General features: G+C 50.8%; 7 protein-coding genes across 7 annotated transcripts; 5 read left to right on the top strand and 2 right to left on the bottom strand.

Annotated features, from left to right (window-relative positions):
* Positions 1-439: 439 nt before the first annotated feature.
* Positions 440-1,471, top strand: CTRU02_215746 (uncharacterized protein; the record flags this gene model as incomplete). The annotated part of the gene is made up of 1 exon (XM_036733440.1): positions 440-1,471. One exon carries the CDS (start codon positions 440-442, stop codon positions 1,469-1,471), a length of 1,032 nt encoding a protein of 343 aa, XP_036574843.1.
* Positions 1,472-2,327: 856 nt separating this feature from the next.
* Positions 2,328-3,203, top strand: CTRU02_215745 (uncharacterized protein; the record flags this gene model as incomplete). The annotated part of the gene is made up of 3 exons (XM_070206551.1): positions 2,328-2,378; positions 2,435-3,023; positions 3,115-3,203. 3 exons carry the CDS (start codon positions 2,328-2,330, stop codon positions 3,201-3,203), a joined length of 729 nt encoding a protein of 242 aa, XP_070059760.1.
* Positions 3,204-12,105: 8,902 nt separating this feature from the next.
* On the bottom strand, positions 12,106-14,303 carry CTRU02_215744 (uncharacterized protein; the record flags this gene model as incomplete). Its single annotated transcript, XM_036733438.2, has 4 exons — positions 12,106-12,819; positions 12,889-13,628; positions 13,708-14,087; positions 14,176-14,303. 4 exons carry the CDS (start codon positions 14,301-14,303, stop codon positions 12,106-12,108), a joined length of 1,962 nt encoding a protein of 653 aa, XP_036574841.2.
* A 917-nt stretch (positions 14,304-15,220) lies between these two features.
* CTRU02_215743 (uncharacterized protein) lies at positions 15,221-15,589 on the top strand (the record flags this gene model as incomplete). Its single annotated transcript, XM_036733437.1, has 1 exon — positions 15,221-15,589. The coding sequence occupies one exon, from the start codon at positions 15,221-15,223 to the stop codon at positions 15,587-15,589; it is 369 nt and encodes a 122-aa protein (XP_036574840.1).
* Positions 15,590-15,652: 63 nt separating this feature from the next.
* CTRU02_215742 (uncharacterized protein) lies at positions 15,653-15,976 on the top strand (the record flags this gene model as incomplete). The annotated part of the gene is made up of 1 exon (XM_036733436.1): positions 15,653-15,976. One exon carries the CDS (start codon positions 15,653-15,655, stop codon positions 15,974-15,976), a length of 324 nt encoding a protein of 107 aa, XP_036574839.1.
* A 120-nt stretch (positions 15,977-16,096) lies between these two features.
* CTRU02_215740 (mule transposase domain protein) lies at positions 16,097-18,697 on the bottom strand (the record flags this gene model as incomplete). Its single annotated transcript, XM_070206549.1, has 1 exon — positions 16,097-18,697. The coding sequence occupies one exon, from the start codon at positions 18,695-18,697 to the stop codon at positions 16,097-16,099; it is 2,601 nt and encodes an 866-aa protein (XP_070059758.1).
* Positions 16,113-16,289, top strand: CTRU02_215741 (uncharacterized protein; the record flags this gene model as incomplete). The annotated part of the gene is made up of 1 exon (XM_070206550.1): positions 16,113-16,289. The coding sequence occupies one exon, from the start codon at positions 16,113-16,115 to the stop codon at positions 16,287-16,289; it is 177 nt and encodes a 58-aa protein (XP_070059759.1).
* Positions 18,698-20,103: the final 1,406 nt, after the last annotated feature.

Below are 20,103 nucleotides of genomic sequence, written 5' to 3'. Positions count from 1 at the left end.
AGGGTACCAAATTGACGCTTTTGCTTCCTTCGCTCCGTTCGGGTTGATGCCGCTCCTGGTGAGTTCTTCTGGGCTACAGACGCATGACGAGCAGGGGTGTGCATTGGTTGGAATCTCTAGAGTCGTAAACCTGCCCTGCAAAGTTCTTAACCGGCCCTCCTTGACATGATGGCAGGGTCTCAAGAGGAGTTCGCCGTGGTTGATGGTGGGCATTGAAAGAATGGAACGAACTATCACGGGTGGGAACATGACAAACGGGGAAAAGCAAACACACACACATACACACACATACACACACATACACACACATACATACATATGCACACACCGCATAATAAACACCCATACATACTTTCATCTCGACAAGACAGATTCTCTTTGCAGCCGCCTACTCAATCCATCAGATACCTCGCCAACACACGCGAGCCCATCGCCAACCATGGCCCCCTATACCGACACGGCCAACGCCGCACTCATCTGGCGCAGTCAGTTCCCCAACGATGAGGCCTACTTCCGTGCCCTGGCCGATGCTAAGATACGGCCGGACGACCAGACCTGCGACCCCTCGCTCTCCCGGATGTACGCAGAATGGCTCCGTCTTCTCGCCGACCACCCGGTCTTGAACGCCGACGACCTCTCAAGCGTGGCCGACTCTCAGCTGCCCGCGAGCCTAAGCGATATTCCGCTGGACCTCGTCGAGGACAAGATGGGCAAGTATAGCAAGCAGTATGGCCAGTACTTGGCATCTCTCCAGCCATCGCCGGCCTCTCATAAGCCGACAACGGCGGCCGCTCCGTCGTTGTGGGAGGATGTCTATTCTGGGCAGCATCAGGAGCAGCAGCAAGAGGTTATGTCTCTGTTGAATCAGAGGCCCGGCAGTGTGCAGAGTGCGTCTCTTGATGGCCAGCAGAGTAGGGCTCCCTTCATCTCGCATGTCGAGCAACAACCCCAAGTGCTGATCTCAAACGGAGCAGTTCCTCCCACGATGCCCGCTTCGACCACCCCGATGCCACGATACATGGCGGACCTCGGCAGACGCGCGAATTCTCCGGCTGCTCCTCTAGCTACTCCTATCGTCGCCCTCAGCCCCGTCAATTATATCAAGAGGCAAATAGACGAGGCCAGAGACGCGATCGAAGAACAGACACGGCTCTTCAAGAAGCACGAAAAGACGTACGCGGACCACGCCCGGCAGGCCTCGGAATCCCAGCATCAGATCTCCTTGACTGTGGCCAGGCTTCTCGAGCAGAACGTGCAATTGGCCAAGCTGAAGACCATGCTCGAGAACAAGACCAAGAATCCTGAACGGGGCGTCGTAGTCGACGATGACGACGACGACGACGACAAAGACGACAATGATGAGGTCCTCCAGTCGTGGCAACCGACCCCGCCGACACCTAACGCCGTCGGAGGATATCCCCCGTCCATGGGTTCCAGTTCGTCAAGCGCCCCCCGGCCCCTCTGTCTCTGAGGCTCTGCTTCATGAGACGTCATCTTTCCAACTGACAAACGGGGTGTAGGCTCGACATCCTCATTCACGACACCTCCTGACCACTTAAGGCGACAGCATTTCGCCAGAGAATTTCTCACCGCATCGCCGACCCTTCTGCCTGGTTCACATCCGCCGACGATGCAAACGGAGCCAAAGGAGACGAATGGACCGCCTGGGGGGCAAAGACATCGGAAGAGGGGTCGAGGTAGGAACCCGAACATCAACACCACCCCCGTTTCTATGCAGCGGGACGGACGAGAAATAGGTTCGCTGTGAGGGTTTGTGTTGGTCCCACCGGTGTGAATAAGCTGCCGAGAGTCAGAGAATCGCTCTGAACCGTCTCTTTTATCTCGTCAACTGCTAGATCAAGTTGTATCCTTACCTTGGAAAGCAATATTACCAACTAACCATGCTTCTTGAATGCTCCAGGTAACTGATCTGATGACCTTGCTGACCTTCTTCTTTTGCTGTTGTAGTGGCCTAGCAAGGCTCGAAGCTCAACTCTACATATCCCCGATCCTCTGGAGCATACATATTCTTCATCAGCGGTTGCTCGTTTCGTCGCCGCCTTTCCCGGACGGCAGCCCTTTTCATCCCACCTCACCAATTCCACTAGCATGTCTCAGCCCATCCTGCAAGTCTCGGACATGCAATTCTTCACCGCCGTCTCCCTCATCATGGTGTAAATACGTACGTACGGACACCACGTTTGTATAGCATTGTGCTTGTCTTGTCGTCGCCGTCCAAAAGAGGGACAAGTTGGTTGTGAGTATGAGGGACGCCCATCTTCGTCTTTTCAACTCGCAACACGGCAGTGCCTTGCTTCGTGACCATCATGAACCAACACCTCCAGGAACCGCGGTGTCTCGAAAATGGCGACCCTGCCGTGAGTAGGTCCGTCATTATTATGTTGCTGGATGACTGACTTGAGGGTTGCCGCAGGATCGACTTAGCTACATCTTCCGCGGCGTGTCGATGGGCCAGCTCATCTACAAATCGAGCGGCGACCGCGTTCAACTCGTGTGGCGCCCCCGGGACAAGCTCATCATGCAATATTTCCTTGCCAAGCACAGCTTCGAACCGCACATGCCCAAGTCCTTCTCCATGCGCGGACTGGCGCAGCTGCTCGACGTGAACGTTGAATCGCTCGATGTCGCCGAGTGGCTCGCCATCGAGACCAGGATGAGGAGCTCACTTGACTACCATCTCAAGCGCATCATGAACGAGCACAGCTCAGAGTTCAGGTTCAGGTACGACAAGGAAAAGAGGAGGAAAGTGTATGTCTGGCCGGAGCAGCTTCGCGATACGCTTTTGAGGAGCATCTGCCAGGGATGTCAGCGCGATGGGGATGCCGGCGGCCGTTGTGCTTTACATATCCATGTTCGAGAAGACAAGCATGGGATGGAGGGAGGGGGAGACGAGACTGGCCCAGAATCCCCGCCGGGGCCCGAAGTCGAGATGGACCCCAACCCGAGACCATCCGTCACCCTGGCGGTCACTCGGCCGGTATCTCTAGCCTCAGTGCCCGAAGGTACGTCCGTTTCTGCCCGACACTTCCGCAACAGCATACATTCCCAGCAGCCACCGAGGTCGCCTCTTTTAGGACAGTCCTCCCTCCAAAGATGCATATCAAAACCGCGAGTTGAAGTTCCGCACTCTTCTGCCGCCGCTCCGACACTACCGCCTTTACAACCCATCTTTGAAGAGATGACAAATCACCAAAGAGCGCTCGCCGCCACTTCTATGGCCTACATCAACAAATGCAGCAATCTCGTCACTGCGAGCCTCTCCCTGAACGATCCAGAAGCGCGGCTCCCATTATACGCGATTATGCTTCGGGGGTTGTTGCCGGCGGGTGTGGTTTCGGATACGTCGGACGCGATGCTTGACTTCCTCTCGGACGCGCCCGGTGTAGCGGGCCGAGGGGCTGTCGAACAGCTACTTGCGAGCGTACAGAGCCTCGGCAGAGAGTTGGAAGTCGTCGGACGGCGGACGGATCGTGCTATGGACAAGGCTTCCGGGGTCATGAAAGCGTGGGCGGAGGAAGGATATTTTGCTGATATTGCTAGTCTGTCCTGGCCGTGGTATGTATCTGGCAGGGGATATCCGTGTGTTTGAGTAATGTTATTAGTGTAGTAAAAGTGGCCTTCTTACATGAGCCGGTCGTCATCTGGCCCTTTGAAAGGCAATAGGAAGTAGCACCAGACGCCCATTCTCCATGGCTCTGGCACCATGAAAACAAGAAGGCGGTCCATCTCCTCCTCGTCTTGTGCGATCCAGTGAGCAGCCTCTCTTCGAACTAATGGATAAGGCTCATATTCTGAGAAGTAAACCAGGCCACCTGGAGAAAATCGGACCTGACCTTAGCACTAAGCTGAGAGGGTAGGAACTAGATAGGATGTAAATACTGGATAATAATACTAGATGCATTAGCCTCTCGTGGAGAACTTTACTCAGTGTAGAAGTGAGACGACATCAACGAATCTATACAGTTATCTCGATTTCCATTCCCCATCATACACACCGTGGCAGAAGGCCACACCTTACTACAATGTGTTTCGTGAAGTTGATTCACGCTGATAAATAGTTGGTTCGGTCCAATCCTTTCGATATGATCACCTGACGCGTCTTGCCCAGAGTTTCTTAGGTCGCATCCAAGTATGTATGTAAGAGGGTAAGGGTCGTGCACATAGGACTAGAGTAGTCGAGGAGGATGTTGTCATGGCGGTCAGGATGCTTGGAAGGAGTCTAAGAAGCAGAGCTCGATGTGGTGGGTCATAGAATGTGAATAAAACTGTCGCCAATGTTGGCGTCGACTGCTGTGGGGCCAGTTTCTGAAGGAGAGGTGGTCGAGGAAGCAGGTCAAGAGAGGTCAACGTTGAATCAGAGGGCACTGAATCCATCTCGAGGGTATCTGATCTGCGCTTCATTTTTGAGGCAGAGCACCAAAGGAGTCCGCTTCTTGCGCCATGGCGGCAAGAACCCATCTCCCTAGGCTGTGGCCGAGGACGTGATGTCGACCCATTGTGCGAGACCCCGTCGGCTCAACGGTATCCGTCCACGCCGGTGCCCCATATCTTGCGAGCATTCGGTGTGGTAGTGGTGAAATGACTGTCGCTGAAGTCTGCGAAGGCGTCAGAGTTAGTCAGAACCTCCATGTCCCCGGCGATATCGGTACCTCCGTCGCAGCTTCAGAGAGCCGCAGAATGCGACCTGGGAAGGAATAAGTGAACTGAGCTGAACCGAAGCAATCCCCTGGACAAGATGTATCCGTGCACGTATCTGGGGTTGTAATCATCACTGGGTGCCCTAGTCCAGGTCTGCGGCCGAGTAGGGTTCTGGTATGACGATGCTCCTACCGTCGAGATAGCCATTAGCCGTGGCGGATATAAAAAAAAAAACGTCATAATTGTGCGGCCGCCGCGTCATGCGAACCATTTGAGCAGGTCCAGCAGCTATATGGCACCCCTCCAGCAGATACAACAGATGATTACAGATGTATCGGCCGAGGTAAGGCGACTGATTGCAGTCAAGAGACGCAAGTAGGCTAAACGGCCTTTGGTGATATACAAGATTTGGTTGAGATGGCTGCTGGCTGTAATGTGACGTACATAGTCAGGCGCTTGTGATACCCTAACCCCTAACCACCTGCGCCCGACGCCTCTTAAATCATGGACGCAGTACCTCAGTGAGGAACTACCGAGTAGGCTGCAGTCGAGTATGCAATGGGAAGAGAAAATGCCCAGGGCGTCGAGAGCAGGTTTGGTGAGTTTCTTGTCGTCCAAGGCAGAGTCGTCGGAGTGGCTTCAGAACAGGGCGTAGTGGACGGTGTTGGGAAGATGGTTCCCAACGCTACAGTTGATGGCAGTGACGGCCAAGATATGGCGATGGAGAGATGGGCAGAAGGGGAGGCATCACAAGGATTGCTGTGATTTCCCTCCGGGTCCGATTTGGTCCTGGCTTGGTTGAAGACTACCGGCAGCAGCAGCAGGGGCGGCAGTGTCGGCGAAAACTATTTTGCGGATGGTTTTCATGACCTTGGAGCGTCTGAGGAGCTACTGTCGGCGGATGGGTAAATGTTGTGATTCTTTACGTCAGTTCGGGTTTAGGGGTTGCATTTTGATTCAGGTGGAGGTGCTCAGGGTGCTTCGGGCTCTTGTCGGGCAATCTGTCGGACACGTCTTCTGCAGCATCCTGAGCACTCGTCTCTCACCTCTACCCTGTGGCTGGTGCCGCCGGGCAAAATGATGCGGGAGCGCCAGGGTCGTTACCTCTACTGCTGCTGAGGGCCAGATGGCCACGGCGATATGGAGTCTCGCCGAAAAGATCCAGGGCGTGTTGCCAGTCGACCATGGTCTTAGCGAGATAGTAGACAGCTTGTAAAAAAGGATAGCTGTGGGCTTCGGCGAGGAAGAGAATTCGGAGAACTAAAGAAAAGTAGTATGGTCAGGCTGATGTTTTTTATCTCGATCAGTAGTACGGAGATAAAAACAAGAGTAGAGAGTCTCGAGACGGTTGACGTCGCCTGCTGGATGGATACAAGTAGGTAATCTCGGATAGGATAGGGCGCATACCTTTCTCTTCAAAACCTGCTTCACATCGAAGTCCTTAGGTATTCTTACTGGCTGCCTCGGTATCGCGTACTATCAGCAAAGCGGGATCGAATCTCGGTTGTCAGTAAGTCGCGAGCGTCGGTCAGCTAACTCTTCTGCGGCATAGCGACCATAAGCCCTTCCGGAGGTAATCACCGTAGTTTGGGGTAGACAGATCTGGACCGATATCTTCGTGCAGGCTGTTGATTGACCAGAAGTCGAGGATTTTACTGATGGGAGCAGTATTAGCGGTTGGAAGCGATGCTAAGGAGGCTGCGAGGCTCTCGCCGTTGGCGGCGGCGTTGTTGGGGGGCTAATATCGGTTCTGGGGCCATTGTCGGGAGTCCCGTCGCAGTGGGGTGATAAATCACAATCCCAGAATCAGTGGAGCTATCGTCTTTTTTTGTTTTCTTTTTCTTTTCTTTGCGATGCCGGCCAAGGCGAAGGGTATTGTTTGTCGTTTGATTAGAGTAGAAATGATGAATCAGGGAGAGACGTCCAAACTATGGACATGGTTAACAAAAGTGGAAATACACGACTGGTGCCCACTTTAATTGGACTGCGCATTTGCCTCACCCACTAAGGTGGAATTAAAGTAGGGGTGGGCAAGGGTAAAGGTGGAGCGGTCGCAGCTTGACCAGCCAAATACAGAGCGTTTAGTTAGCTGGGCTCCCCTAAACCTACGCCAACTCCAAGATAATATAAGAGCTTAATAAACAACGGCGCTCATATCATCAATAACAATAATGTCTGCACTCAAAGTGCTCGCCACTTCCCGAGATACTAAGACTTAAGCGGAAGATGGCAAGCGCTTCATGTATTCAGAGTTATGCGGAGTAAAACTTGAACTAAAATGGGAATGTGAGGCCTCAGCAAAAATGAGGTCAGTCAGTCCCCGATGGGATGGTAGGTGAGTAAGCGTCTAATAGGCAGGCAACACCAGCACAAGTTATGACCAGATCCAAAGAGTCCACCATTTTTGCTCACATAATCAAAACTGATTTTTGTATGTTGAATGTCAGACGGTGGATCCGGGCTGCACCTCTACTTTTATATAATTCTCTTTACTACATGTTGAAAACTAGGTGTATCTTACCCAAAGGTACCTTCAAGATTGCCATCAAAGTTGGTTACCAGTAAATCAATCGCACTACGCCCAACATTTCTTGTAGACGCAGTGTGCCCTCCAGGAAGTTCGTTGTACACGCACCTGATCCATTTTGCATTGCAGCGAGTGTTTTTTTTTTTTTTTTTTTTTTTTGGCTGTTTCTGATATCAAGCAAGAAATTCTACGTCTTTAGCTAACCTGTCCAAATTATAATATCACTCATAGTCGTCTAGCGTTCAGGCAATCTGGGTGACAGGGCAAGCGAAGGAAGAAGTTCGGCAAGGAACCTTCTATGGCATGTTTGGGTAGGGGTAATGGGATAGTAGCCTACTAACACTCCCTCCTCCCCGGGCCGTGCAAAAAACCTAGCATGGGTCTTCCTTATTAGGCAAGGTGATCGCGCGGGAAAGCGCTATTCCACGATGAGACCTAGGTGGTAGACGAAAACAAATTATAATAGGTGCCCTATTCGTGCAACTTAAATACGTGCTGTTAGTGTATAGTTTGTAAATTGTGAACCTCCCAAACCAGCCGACTGTTGTTGGCCGACAAACTTCGAGGACGCCCCAGTGTCACGTGCCGTGACCACTTTGCCATATCCTCTTGGAAACTGCAACTCTTGGTGCTGCCTTGCAATTTAGTTATACCGTCAGCTATAACTATACAAGTGCGCGCCATCCTCTATTCTTTAGTCAAGCGTGAAAGTCTGCAGTCCAGAGCCGCCCGACCAGGTACTCACCCTACTAAACGCCTCAAAGTCGTAGCCCACTCCTTTCGCTTACAAGACCATTCACCATCGCCTGACGTCAGTTAGGCCCCTACAACATCCTCCAGCCTGCCATCATCTTTTCCCATCAAAGCCAACAGCATACGACAAGCACGAATTTTGACTAGATATATCCCGAATCTCAGATATGCTGTGGGTGCTAGGAATTATGCGTCTGAAGCGCAGACGAGCAACTGCTAACGTCTTTCTCAACACTAGGAACGTAATCAGATGGCCTGCAACCAATGTTAAAGCCTTTCTCCTTCAACTCTTGTCCGGCCGGGCTAAATGACCTTCTAGAGCCTCGTGATAGGCCATACGCTAATTCAATTCCTCCGGCTCCAGTCCTCAAGCTTGTTGCCCTCCAACCTTTGGATGAACACACTCGACGCTCTCTCTGTCACGACACGAGGTCAGGTAGCCCAACTCAGCCATAACCAGCACTACCAGTGACATCACCCTTCTCTCCGACCGGAAACGCCTCCGTATCATTCCGAGCTATAGCTGTCTCTCTGCATTACTGCCGCAGAGCCAACTTTGGTGCTATACGGTGGTCTTCCTGCTGCCGTCCCGCCAGCCCCAGCCTACTTCCCACTCCTTGGCAAATATTATCTGCCAGTCGGCTATCGCCTTACTCCTCAGGCTTGATGCATAGTTTCCTATTGTGTTCGAATATTAAAAGACTCGCAGTCAAGATAATGACTGTGTGTTTGACCGCCCATTCAGGACCACTTTGAGTTGACGTCTATGGCCCGGCCGTTTTCAGCACAACGCCAACAACCACATCAACAGTTAGGAAACTACCTCCGACCAATTGACTTCAGTCTTTGTTAATCCCTTCTCTCCAAGCGTTTAGCAACAATTCACCTGGAGGAGCCAGTGCAACATCGGTGCCGATCCATCCTCTGCTGTCACCTATCAGCGGACTGCGTTCCCATTATCAGCTTCGTGTGCCTGTGCGCTACGCTATCGGCTGCTCATGTCCTCCTACCAACACCGCGAGGCCATTCTCGCCAAGATTTGAAAGACTGTCAATTTTAAGAAGGGTGCACCTGTTGTTATGGGCAACTTCGCCGTCACCCGTCCGTTACCTACGCCGTCGCTTGGCTGAGGACCACCGAATGTTATCATTAGCGAAACACTCTCCAGCTTGTGACCGCTGGTGCACAACCTCTGCTGTTTCTCGTCTCACTTGTTTAACTGCACACGTCTTGACTGATCTGAATGGAAAGTCCAGGTACCTTTGGTGCATAGTCGCTATAGTTGAGTATAAGTTTGACTCGAGGCGGACCGAGACGTTGTGTGCAGGTGGCCAACCTAATTATACTCTACGGAGCTGATCCTACCTTCACCAGTAAGCTGCCCGGATGCACCCTTCCGAAGACCTGTTGTGGCCAGACCACTTTGAACTCCAGACTAACCAAAAAAAACAGGTCGAGACTGTAGACCAAGACCCGTGCCTGTACTCAATACGAATAATCCACAGATTAACGACCACAGTGACTGCCAATACCGTACTTGCGACGAGGGTACTGCTCCGAGGAGACGACGGAAATCTGGCAGCGCGAATTGAGGCGTATACCCCTCACAGCAGGGGTCGTGGTGGACAAACCGCTCAACACTATCATTCCTTTTAGCAACTTCGCCCAACATCAGCTGCATGCCTTGCCGCGAATCGCATACCTCTGCGTACATAATCCCTCCCTCACACACACACCCATGATCAAGCGGAGGTAAACCCCTGACGTCATCGTCCAACACCTTCACCTTGCCGTGCACCATAAGCGACAGCGGAAATTTGTTTTATTGTTATTGTCCGTAACGGCAATATAGTGATTTGTATTTGGTACGTGAGCGGCTATGTTGAGCTGACATGCGAGCTGACACTTGTTGCCTTCATAATAAGCACTGTGGATGTTCATGTCGCCTTACATGGTGTTTCTGATATCTCGTGTTGCCTTCTCGTCGTTTATCTGAAGGTTGCTGTGCCATTAGCTTCAGGTATATCGAGGACGGTTATCCATAATACATCACCAAGAACAGATCCATGAGATTCGCTCGCATTCCACCCATGAAGACCATCAGAATCCTCGCCCTCCAGTTCCTGATGACTACATCGACGGGCACATCGCCTTGCAGACAAGCCGCAATGATGCTCTGAGGAGGGTGAATACATCCTGTTTTCTCTCCATCTCCTCTGAGCTCTTTGAGAAGTCGTACCTATAGCCACAAAACAATATCAAAGGCATGCTGCGGAAGAATTCTGGTAATACAACAACAATGTTTATCCTCGTTGACGTGCCCTGACTAGGAGCTTGAATAGGCTGACAGCTGACAAGCCCAATTCCAGCAGCCGCCCGCTCGCACCGGCGTCAATCAGCGAGGTCCAGAAGGGATTGTGGTATGTTGCGTGAATTGACTTGTGCCGGTCCTGTTCAGAAATAGAGAGCATAAGTCCCGCCAGAGTAGTAACGGGCCGGGACAATGGTGTCTTTGTGCATCTCCCTGTCGCTGCGGGACATAATTTGAAAGCCCTGCTGCAAAGTTGTCTTGGTGGTTTTATGGTATGGAGTGGAATCTGGTGTTTGGAGAGTATTAGGAATGTGCAAGATTGATCCTCCGACTGAGATTGACTCATCTCGGCCCGGGTTTGTTCCAGTTACGAGCCATATATCTCATGAGAATTAGACGATTCCACTGCCCAGCCCTGATTCGTGAACTGCTGAAGCAATGTGCTGTGGATGTTGGCGGGGGCTTTACTCGCATTCGTGCGTGATGTTTTCCAAGAACAACTGTATTCCCCCATCTAATCCCGCTTCTTATTCTCCTTGCCTGCCTGTCAAGCTACATAGACGAGAGACGAATTGGGGGGATGACCGCCCATGTCGGCAACACCATGGCTGTATTCATCTTCTAGCTCTTTTCTTCAGATTTAGCGAACATGACAAATTTGTTATTTTGTTTTTGACGGTTGTATATAAGTCCCAAGTTTCCAAGTGCTTTTTTTTTTTTTTTTTTTTTTTTTTTTTTACCTCTTTTCTAATCTACCAGAGGCAGGACACGCTGCTGCGGCACCGGAAGACGCGCCATGTGACGACCGATGAGATGTGAAATTGAAATCCAATACCTGATCCTTCCTCATTCCATCGACTGTCAAAATGCAATCGATATTAAAAGTACGTAGGATCTAGCTAACCATAGTCTTACTCTAAAAAAATGCGACTTTTGTCGAATGGTGAGAGCCATGCGGTAAATAACTTGTATAGAGAGAAACATGGGCTTTGCAAAGAATTGGTCTGTTCACTGTCGCCTTACGACAGCTGATGAAACTTGCCTCAAGGTTTACACAGCAAGACAGTAGAATGAAAATCTCCTCACGAACAAGAAATAGCCTTTATCATAGCAAATGCTTGCTTGGTAAACAGGTTGTGGATGACTCTGTATTGTCTCACGAACCCCCTCCTGTTCTGCCTGTTCAAATTTTACGTACCTAAACGAAAAGATGCCGCTGAGATGAGCATAGAGAGAAATCTGCGACAGCGTCCCCCGTAGTAGGCTGGATGCCTGTAGGGAGCACACACCACTCACTAAATGGGAGCCCAACTGCGAGCCAGCCCGGTCACGACACTGCACGACCGTAAGCCCGACCGAAGCGACCGCACCCACGACGACGCGTAGAAAATAACCGCCTGACAATCAGGCGTTGTGAGCAAGTAGACTTCTTCATTCTTAAATGAAGAATGAAGAAGTCTACTTGACAGGTTCTTCTCAAAATCTAACTGTTTAGTAGGGAGCAATGTGCCCAAATTTGGCATGTTGTTCTGCTCATAGCAGATATCCACCGCATGATATAGTAGGCCCCTCATCAGGTCCCATCCCTTTTGTCTCCCCGTCTCACTCGTCCAAACATCATGTCTCATGTCTTCGTTAGCTCGTGTTGGATGATCCTGGGGGCCGCGAGTAATAGAGAGCAAAGTCTACTATAAGCAAAAAGTTGAGCTGCATGAACAATTATGCGCTACTGTAGCGCCGCCTCAAAGACAGAACGAAATGGTCAATCGATGTCTCCACCAGTAGCATCCAACCTACGCATGTCGCTAGAAATCCTGGAGATCGTCACTTGCCGATGAACCTCGACTGTGAGGTCCTACACGCGCTTCTCTAGGCTGCTCATAGAGCTGGCGAGACTGGCAATATTAGCCTTGGCGTCCTTGCGCTGTTCCTTAGCGGATGTAGCAGACAGGCGCTCATCAACCGAGCCACCGTTGCCAAGGTTCTCCTTCATCTGACTAGCTTTATGAATTAGCTTGTACCATTGCTGTGTCGATTCTTTAGTATCGTCCCCAGATTCTGAGTCTGTCAGCTCTGCATTCCTGCGGATTATGTCCGCCAACATGCGGCTCTTCTCTTGCCGGCGCAGCTCAGCAAGCTTCTCAGTGGCTATGGCGTGCTGCGACCGCATTTGGACGAGCTCGCGCTGTGCCTGCTCCAGTTGCGCTGCCGTGGAGCCAGGAAGTGACTCGACAGCAACATCCATAAAATCATGCCAAGACTTAAGAACCTGATTGAAGGCTTCGGCTGCAGGTTTTAATCTTGAAGTCGGCAAGATGGATTCGGTAAGATACCGCATTCTATTAGTCGTATCCTCCGTGGGGACCGAAGCTGCCCGCTTCCGGCGCGTGATTTGGATAGCTGGAGGAAAGCTTCTTGTCCGTCCCTCAAGAAGGCGTAGAAGTTGCTGCCTAGCGGCGTCGATGGAGAAGTTTCTATGTGAAAGCTCTTGATTGGAAAGTAGCTCCTGTATGTTCCATAGCATGTGGACACCGCAGCTCACTGCGTCGGCTTGAACGGGACAAGACGGCTAAGTAAAAGTTAGGAGACTTTCGTGGAGATGAATCATGGTGTGAGGGAGTGCGGCTGTCAATCATACCGTTTGGACAGACCCGGTCTCCATGAAGTTGGATCCGAGAACCCCACCGTATATCTTGGTAAGGTAGCGGCGAAGGCGGTTGGCCACGCTTCTTGTTGCCATAGCATTCGGCAAGGAATCGTAGTGACGGATGAATGGCGTGGAAGATTTCTTGCGATCCACAACAGCGAGGGTCCAATGCTCTGGGTGGAGGTGGTACACCGGGATGTACCAGACGCTGAACCGCAAAAGATGCGGCGCATGTAATGCGAGCCAAGCAGGTACCTCATTTTCGTTGCGAAGCCAGAAGCTGTGGGCAACAAAGATGTCGCGGGAGACCGCCGAGGTGGAGGCGGCGATGGCATGAATGACGCTGTTGACGGCGTCACCCGTCAGGCACTGGCCGGACGTGAGCTGCTGTCGGGCTGTGCAGAGCTCTTCGTCAGTTGGTGCACGCAAAATGGTGAAATCATTGAAAGCGGAGGATGTCCCAGACGAGTGGGATGCTGGTGTTTCTGGTCCTGGCGAGGTTAATTTCGTGAAAGTGCGACGATGTTGTGCGATGGCTGGGAGATTCACGGTGATTGAGACGTCTTCGTCACCGTCATCATCCTTGCCATCCTCAAAATCCTCGTAATCTGAATCATCATCGAAATCCCCGAAACCCTCGTAATCTTCGTGGTCCTCGACATTCTCGGCAACATTGTGAGTCTCTTCATCCTCGTTCACGGTAATGGTGACATCTCCTTGGAAGTCGGGGCCTGAAGGGAGAACGTCAGCATCTGACAGCCCAGGGATAATTGTATCATCCGACCAGCCTAGAAGGAGGTCAGCCCTCACCATCGTAATATGTCAAATCCTGAAAGGAAATGTCTGGGGGCACTACCTTGGGGGTAGCTGTGCTTGTGGTACCCATTTTGAATGGTGTGCGGTTCATCAAAAGGCTTTCCTCGGATATTGGCGAGAGTTGGGCAACCTGGGCACGTCTGGGTGCTTCGGGGGTGAGGGAGGAAACAGGCTCGGTATCGGTAGAGAGGCCCCTGCCGAGGCCGAGATCGCGGCAAACGCTATCGAGGGCACTCTTGGTGAGCTTAGGCGGGCCGTCTGAAGACGCAGCGACGCCAGAGCGAGGGCAGATCATGGTTGTGCTTGAGGTGAGGGCGTATGTCGTTAAGTTGGAGAGCTTGAGGGTGAAGTTGAAGCCAAAGTTGTCATCGTTACTGAGCCGAGAGGGCCGAAACTGAGGAGGGAAAGCGGCTTCGAGAGAGCCTCATTTTCTGGACAAAAACAGCACGGGTTCTCTCTAACTTCTTGCTGCGTTTGATAGGGCCATTCGCGACGTTGGCGGCCATCCGAAGTCGGGGCACAGCTTCGTCCAGGCCGTGCGCAAAATCGACGCGATCAGTGTCGGCCATGCCATCCATCGCAGTGCCCATAGCTTTCTTGATGTTCTCGACGAGCGCCGGTGGTAGGGAAGACGTGCCCTTCAAGGATTAGTAGTCTTTGGGTACATTAGCTAGCGGAATTTGGGGAGAGATTGTGTTGACTCATTAAGCCGTCAAGCTTGTCCTTTTGCTGTTGTAATGGATATCGGACTGGTTCTTTTGGGTAGATCTCTTCGGTTGGAGGCTAATAATCTCCTTGAAGACATGCTCGACCTGTGATAATGGTTTGTTAGCTGTGTTATGTTAAGCAGGGTTGTAGAGAGGGAGGGGGAGCTGCTTGCTGATGATTCTACTACTGCGACCTCTTCCATCTTATTAAGGTGACAAAATCAGGAAGGTTAGGTCACAACTAGTATCAAATTTGTTGAATAATGAATTAAATGCACCAAGACGAGGCGACTTGACAAACGAAGAGAGAGGATGGGCCAGTGTGACGTCAATCTGTTTCTGGGGAAGGAGATTGATTGATTGATTGATTGATTCCTACACGGTTATGAAGCCGCTCTTATGCTAGCAGCTATGCCCGGAAAGCGGGGTTTGGCAGACAGCCGAAGCATCGACGATAAACCGCGACGCCCCACTTCGCCCTGTTGTTGGATCAGGACCAGCTGTCCCCAAGCTCCCACTATGCTATCTATTCTTGTGTGTTTATGCCCTCTGTTGAAGATTGTTGTCCTCCTGCCTGCTCTCTCGCTTGGTGTTGCCTTCTAGAATCCTTCTTTCGCGTCCTCCTACTTCGGTTCTGTTGGTGCTAGGCACCATGTCTGGTTCTGTATACCTATAGTCTCCCCCCAGCCCTCAGCTTCGTCTCTTTATCTTGTCCGCATCCTCTCAGACTCGCATGTGCTATATCTCAGTTGAATCTGTAAATCTTTTTGTTGCCTCATGCTGGGTTCCTATGTGGCTCTATGTTTCCATCTTTCGACCACCACCTCCATCCACCGCCTGGAGTCGGACTCAATCCGCAAAACACAATGCTCCAACCGCTTCGATTCGTCCGATTACTAAGTATGAGAGCTCGTACACAGATTCCGCAGACATTGTCATACGTTGAAGGGGCGACAATCCTTCTTCGCGGAGGGGGCGACAGGGGACCAATCTGTCTGCAAACTGTAGTATTTTGTGGCATCGATCGTAGCATGCCTGGTGTCTGGTGCTTTCTCTATGCAGGAGGTGATACCGTTCTGTCGGGCTTGTCGTCGTTGTTGTCGCGGGACGTTGCAAACTTTGTCGGGGGTGATAGGCGACCCATAACCTATCGGTGGCTGTGGTGTTGATGTTTGTTTGGGCTTGGTCGTTGTGCTCACGTGATAGCCCGTGACTCAACCGCGGTGGTGTCGATGGTGTTGTCTATTGACGTGTCATACTTTGTGGCTTGCTCTCGAATTTTTCGTGGTCAGAGCCCGCCCGCGGCCACGAGCAGGCTCTTTGGGAGCAGAATCAATGCCGAGGATGACATTATGCCCAAAGTGACCTCTGAGAGCGCGAGCGGGCGTGGTTTGATCAATTTGATGCTGTTTTCAAAAATTTCGTTCTCGCTGTTGTTGATGTTTTTCTGGGGAAGGAGAGTCGCGCAGACGCGTCAGGAACAGAGCGTGTCACGCTGTCACGTGCTGTCTCTAAGTGGCTTACATAAGACACAGATGCACCAGGGCTCCCAATAGGTTCACGGGTACCCGTGCGTGTAAAATTTCACGGGTACCCGTGGAAATGACTAAGCAACTCTGATATAGGGCTCATGAGCCAATGAGAGGCACGGCCTGCATCAAACTTATCCGGAAAGTTTACGACTTTACTACGATGCACTCTTCGGGCTTACTACCAGCGTATAACGCCTCCTGCTCTGCCTTATCTTGCTCGACTCGTTTCCAGACTTCGCTCATACCTCTCTCACTGTTTTTAAAGGGGTTTTGTCCATCTTCCGCAATAATCAGCTCATCGACCCGTTTGTGTTCAGCCCTATCCCAGTCCAGATAAGCCATCATCTCCTCCTTCGTCCAATCCCTTGACCCGTGTGAGGTAGTGCAGCGTCCTTTCATCTGCTTATAGTCAAGACACCACTCATAACACTTTTTGTCATAACGTAGCGGAAGTCCCATTGCCCTTCGATACTCCTGGTTTGTTTTGACACTCCCATGAGGTTGAGCACCGTACCAGGCGCTTCTTGCTGCATAGTACCGTCCGTATATCGCCTGAGGTGAATCGTATCCTGGCAGCGAAGGTGAATGCGAATGCGCAAATGGTGATAATACCCGAGGTGGTGATATACTGGTCTCTACTACTATAGCAATAGTCGGTTGAACCAACTCTGGTACGTCCTGCACGGCGTTTGAAGGAGGTTCTTGTGTATCTGTCGTCGTCCCGGTAAATATCGCAGTTGATACTGTAGCTGGATCTGGAGTAGGTGTCGGTTCAGGCAATAAATGCGTGTATCGCAGAGGGCACGCCTTTGAAGTCATAGTATGGCCAACTGTATGACACCTACTGCATTTGCTTGGGGCCCGTGAAGCAACTTCAACAACTTCGAACCTGCTAGGCTCTCGTCTAGTGCTTGATTTGGGAATACTGGGATTTTCTAATTGCAACCTGGGCTCTATGCGCTGGCGAGGCTCCAGCAATAGCTGCGGCGCTCCATCACGCCTCAAATGCCAATGTGCATGGAAGTGCTCACGTAGAAGAACAAGATTCTGTTCTTGTAAAGTCTTCAATTTGTGTAAGCATGGGAGACCATATACTCGAGAAAACGTCCCCGTACAGGCTGTGGAAGGATTTGTGTCTTTCTTCGTGAGCAGCTTCCGTTGCTCTTCTACTTTGCGCAAGGCTTCATGCGATACCCAGCCAAGCACTGCGCCGTACATTGACCCTGAAAGCTCAACTGGTATCCGTATTTGCTGTTTAACTTGATTTGACTTTAGATCCGATAGCTGATTTAGTAAAGCATGCTTCATTGCTTGCCAAGCTTCAAAAAGGTCTAATGTGGATCGTTTCAAGTGCGATTTAAGTAGTGCATGAATACCCTCAACTCGCGAAGTAGCCACATTGCCAAAATGGGTATGCTGATCGACCCAGGCTTTCACTAGCTTCTCCTTGTATGGTTTCAACCAAACGGACGTAACATAGCCGACTTCTTCGAGATGGTCTAGAAGATAGCGTTCCTCAAACTGGGAAACGCGCTCCTCAAAAACCACCTCAGATGGCGAGCTGATGATCGAATGCCAGGAGTTATAAAATTCTTCCCAGCTCTGAGTTGAAGGTTTGAGCGCTGCAGGATTGTTGACTGTCTTTGGCTTAGTAGAGTCAAAAGCTGGATTACAATGTTGAAGAACGGCCTTGTTCGCATGCCAGAGGCAAAGCAAAGATGCAGAAGAGGGGAAGATGGTTGCAACAGCGTTAATGCATGCTAAGCAGCGATCTGTGAGGATAACCGCAGGTAGGCTAGCGTTGCACTGACTATACAAGGATTTGACCCGCTCCAAAGCCCAGGTATAGTCATCTTCTGCCTCGCCGCTAAGAAATGCAAACGCAATACAGAACGACCGTTGGCAAGCATCGACGCCAACTATATCAAGAAGTGGCATACCATACTTATTAGTCTTATAGGTACAGTCTAGTAACATGATGTCTGGGTAGGCTTGGAGAAGGGCTAAGGAATCTGGATGAGCGAACAAGACAGCCGTAACTCGGCCATCTGGTGCAAACTGCATGCGACTCCAGAAGCCTTCCTCATCAAGTTGATTGGCAAGTGCATGGATCGAGGTCTGCCCTTCACGAACATCTCGTTTAGCGGCTGCAATATGATTGTAGATATCCTGCTGGGTCGCTATAGAGTCTGTCGTTTGTCGTATGTATGTTCTGATGTCCCTGGGTGCGACGCCAGCGTTTAAAAGACCGGCCACCTTGGCTTGATCCTCCTCAGATAGCTTGCGATGCGTTGGGTGAGCAGACGGATGTTGGCTTGGGGGATGATTATGAGAAGAAAAACGCTTATCGGGCCGGTGTCTCAAGCTCCATGTGCTCTTATCCAAAGATTCCTTAGCAAGGACGGAAAATTGACAACCAGTCCCCCTACTAGTAGTTTGCCTTTGCCGCGCTATTGATGTGCTTGGCGGATGACACGACCTATCGCATGAATATGTAATCGTCCGTCGTCCGCTTTTCTCCTTTGTTGATCTCCCGGTAGTGAATGCGTATCCCTTTGTCGCCGCCCAGTTGTTGATTGACATAAAAAGCTCATCGCGAGATTTATGATCGCTTTCAGGGGGGAGACTGTCGTCTGGGAATGTGAGTATTGAGTCTTTGAGAGCTATTTCCATTTTTAAGAATATATGACTGAAGTGCTGGATGCAAATAACGCGTGAAAGGTGTATGACACAAGACGCGTTCATTGACGTGGGCAGGTTGCTTAGTCATTTCCACGGGTACCCGTGAAATTTTACACGCACGGGTACCCGTGAACCTATTGGGAGCCATGCACCAGGTCAAGTCCATTGTCTCCTTCGTTTACCTGGAGGCATTCGTTAACATCGGGAAAAAGGAATGCGGGAGAGGCATGGAGGAGGGCGAGTGGTAGCAACACGCGGAGTACCTCAGCCAAACTGAAGAACACCAACACGCACATGTCATTTCGTCTCAAACGGGTTTCCAGCTTCGGAGCCCCAAGGCCGTGAATAGGGAGAGCGAGCACATCTTCAACGGGCCTGACAAGCTGTCCTCACCTTTGGGCAATTTCGGAGCCATCCTAGAGGAAGAGATGGTAGTGGCCGACACGTAGAGGTTAGGCGGTCTGGGATGCTAGTCATTAAAAACAAACGAGGTAGCCAATACTTTTCCTTACTACACAAGCATCGCTAGCCTCTCGCCGTTAAATCTGATATGTTTTCTCCGCTGCTCAAGTCAGCACCTGTGCCACGTCCGGCATGTTTGATATCACGAGCAACCTTCGGATAAATACCCCTCTTAAACTTGTCTGTAAAAGACGCATAGAATTGCATTCATGTCCCCCAGTTTCGCTAAATATTGACGCCCCAAGAGTTGATATGGGGACTCCCTCCTCGACTGGCTGGGTTTAAAAAGTAGAACTCAAGCAACAGTTGGGTGCGACGGCAGTCTGGGGGTTTCCGAAGGGCTTCACAAAGGCGAATGGCAGGGGATCAGTAAAAACATATCACCCCAGTCTGGCTATTACACTAGTGCTTTTAACACAATCTATAGGACGTAAGAGAACTCTGATCCCTTAATGTAAGTGGTGGCAAAGTTGGTTGCCGTTGGCCGACAACCCCAACAGCACTAATCTAACCCACAGGAGCACTAACAGGCCGTTGCAGAAGTTTCTCACACATGTATATTACATGATTAAGCCTCCAGCTTGAATCTCTATCATTTGGCTACTTATGTCTATCGAGAGTTTTCGCGTCATCTGAACGTGGTCTACTCCAGCCCAGAGTGCGTTAGTAACCTCTCATGCCTGGACAATCTCATCTCTAGTATTTTTTAACCTCAAGGGGTAAGAAGCGGGAGAAAAGGGGCTTCAGAGGTGAAATATCCAGGGCAGCAAGTTTTAGTGACAGTATGGACTGAGAAGATGAGCCTAGCTGCCGTCAGTCTCTCATAGGTGTGGTATGTTAGGCCTGATCAACCTGTGTGTTGCGCTTCTGGTGGAACTGGGATTCTTTCTTGCTGATGGTTGATTACGGACTATTATATGTGCGGGTTGTTTTCGAGAAAGATGAGAGAAGGAGTGTTGACTTGTTAGTAGCGGTCTGGGGAAGTGCATCAGTTTTGGAGAGGCCTC

This window comes from Colletotrichum truncatum (genome assembly GCF_014235925.2).
Source record: "Colletotrichum truncatum strain CMES1059 chromosome Unknown Contig_0019, whole genome shotgun sequence".
Taxonomy (NCBI): Eukaryota; Fungi; Ascomycota; class Sordariomycetes; order Glomerellales; family Glomerellaceae; genus Colletotrichum; species Colletotrichum truncatum.
Note: the sequence above shows the minus strand (reverse complement) of the source record. Positions and strands in the feature narration are given on the sequence as shown.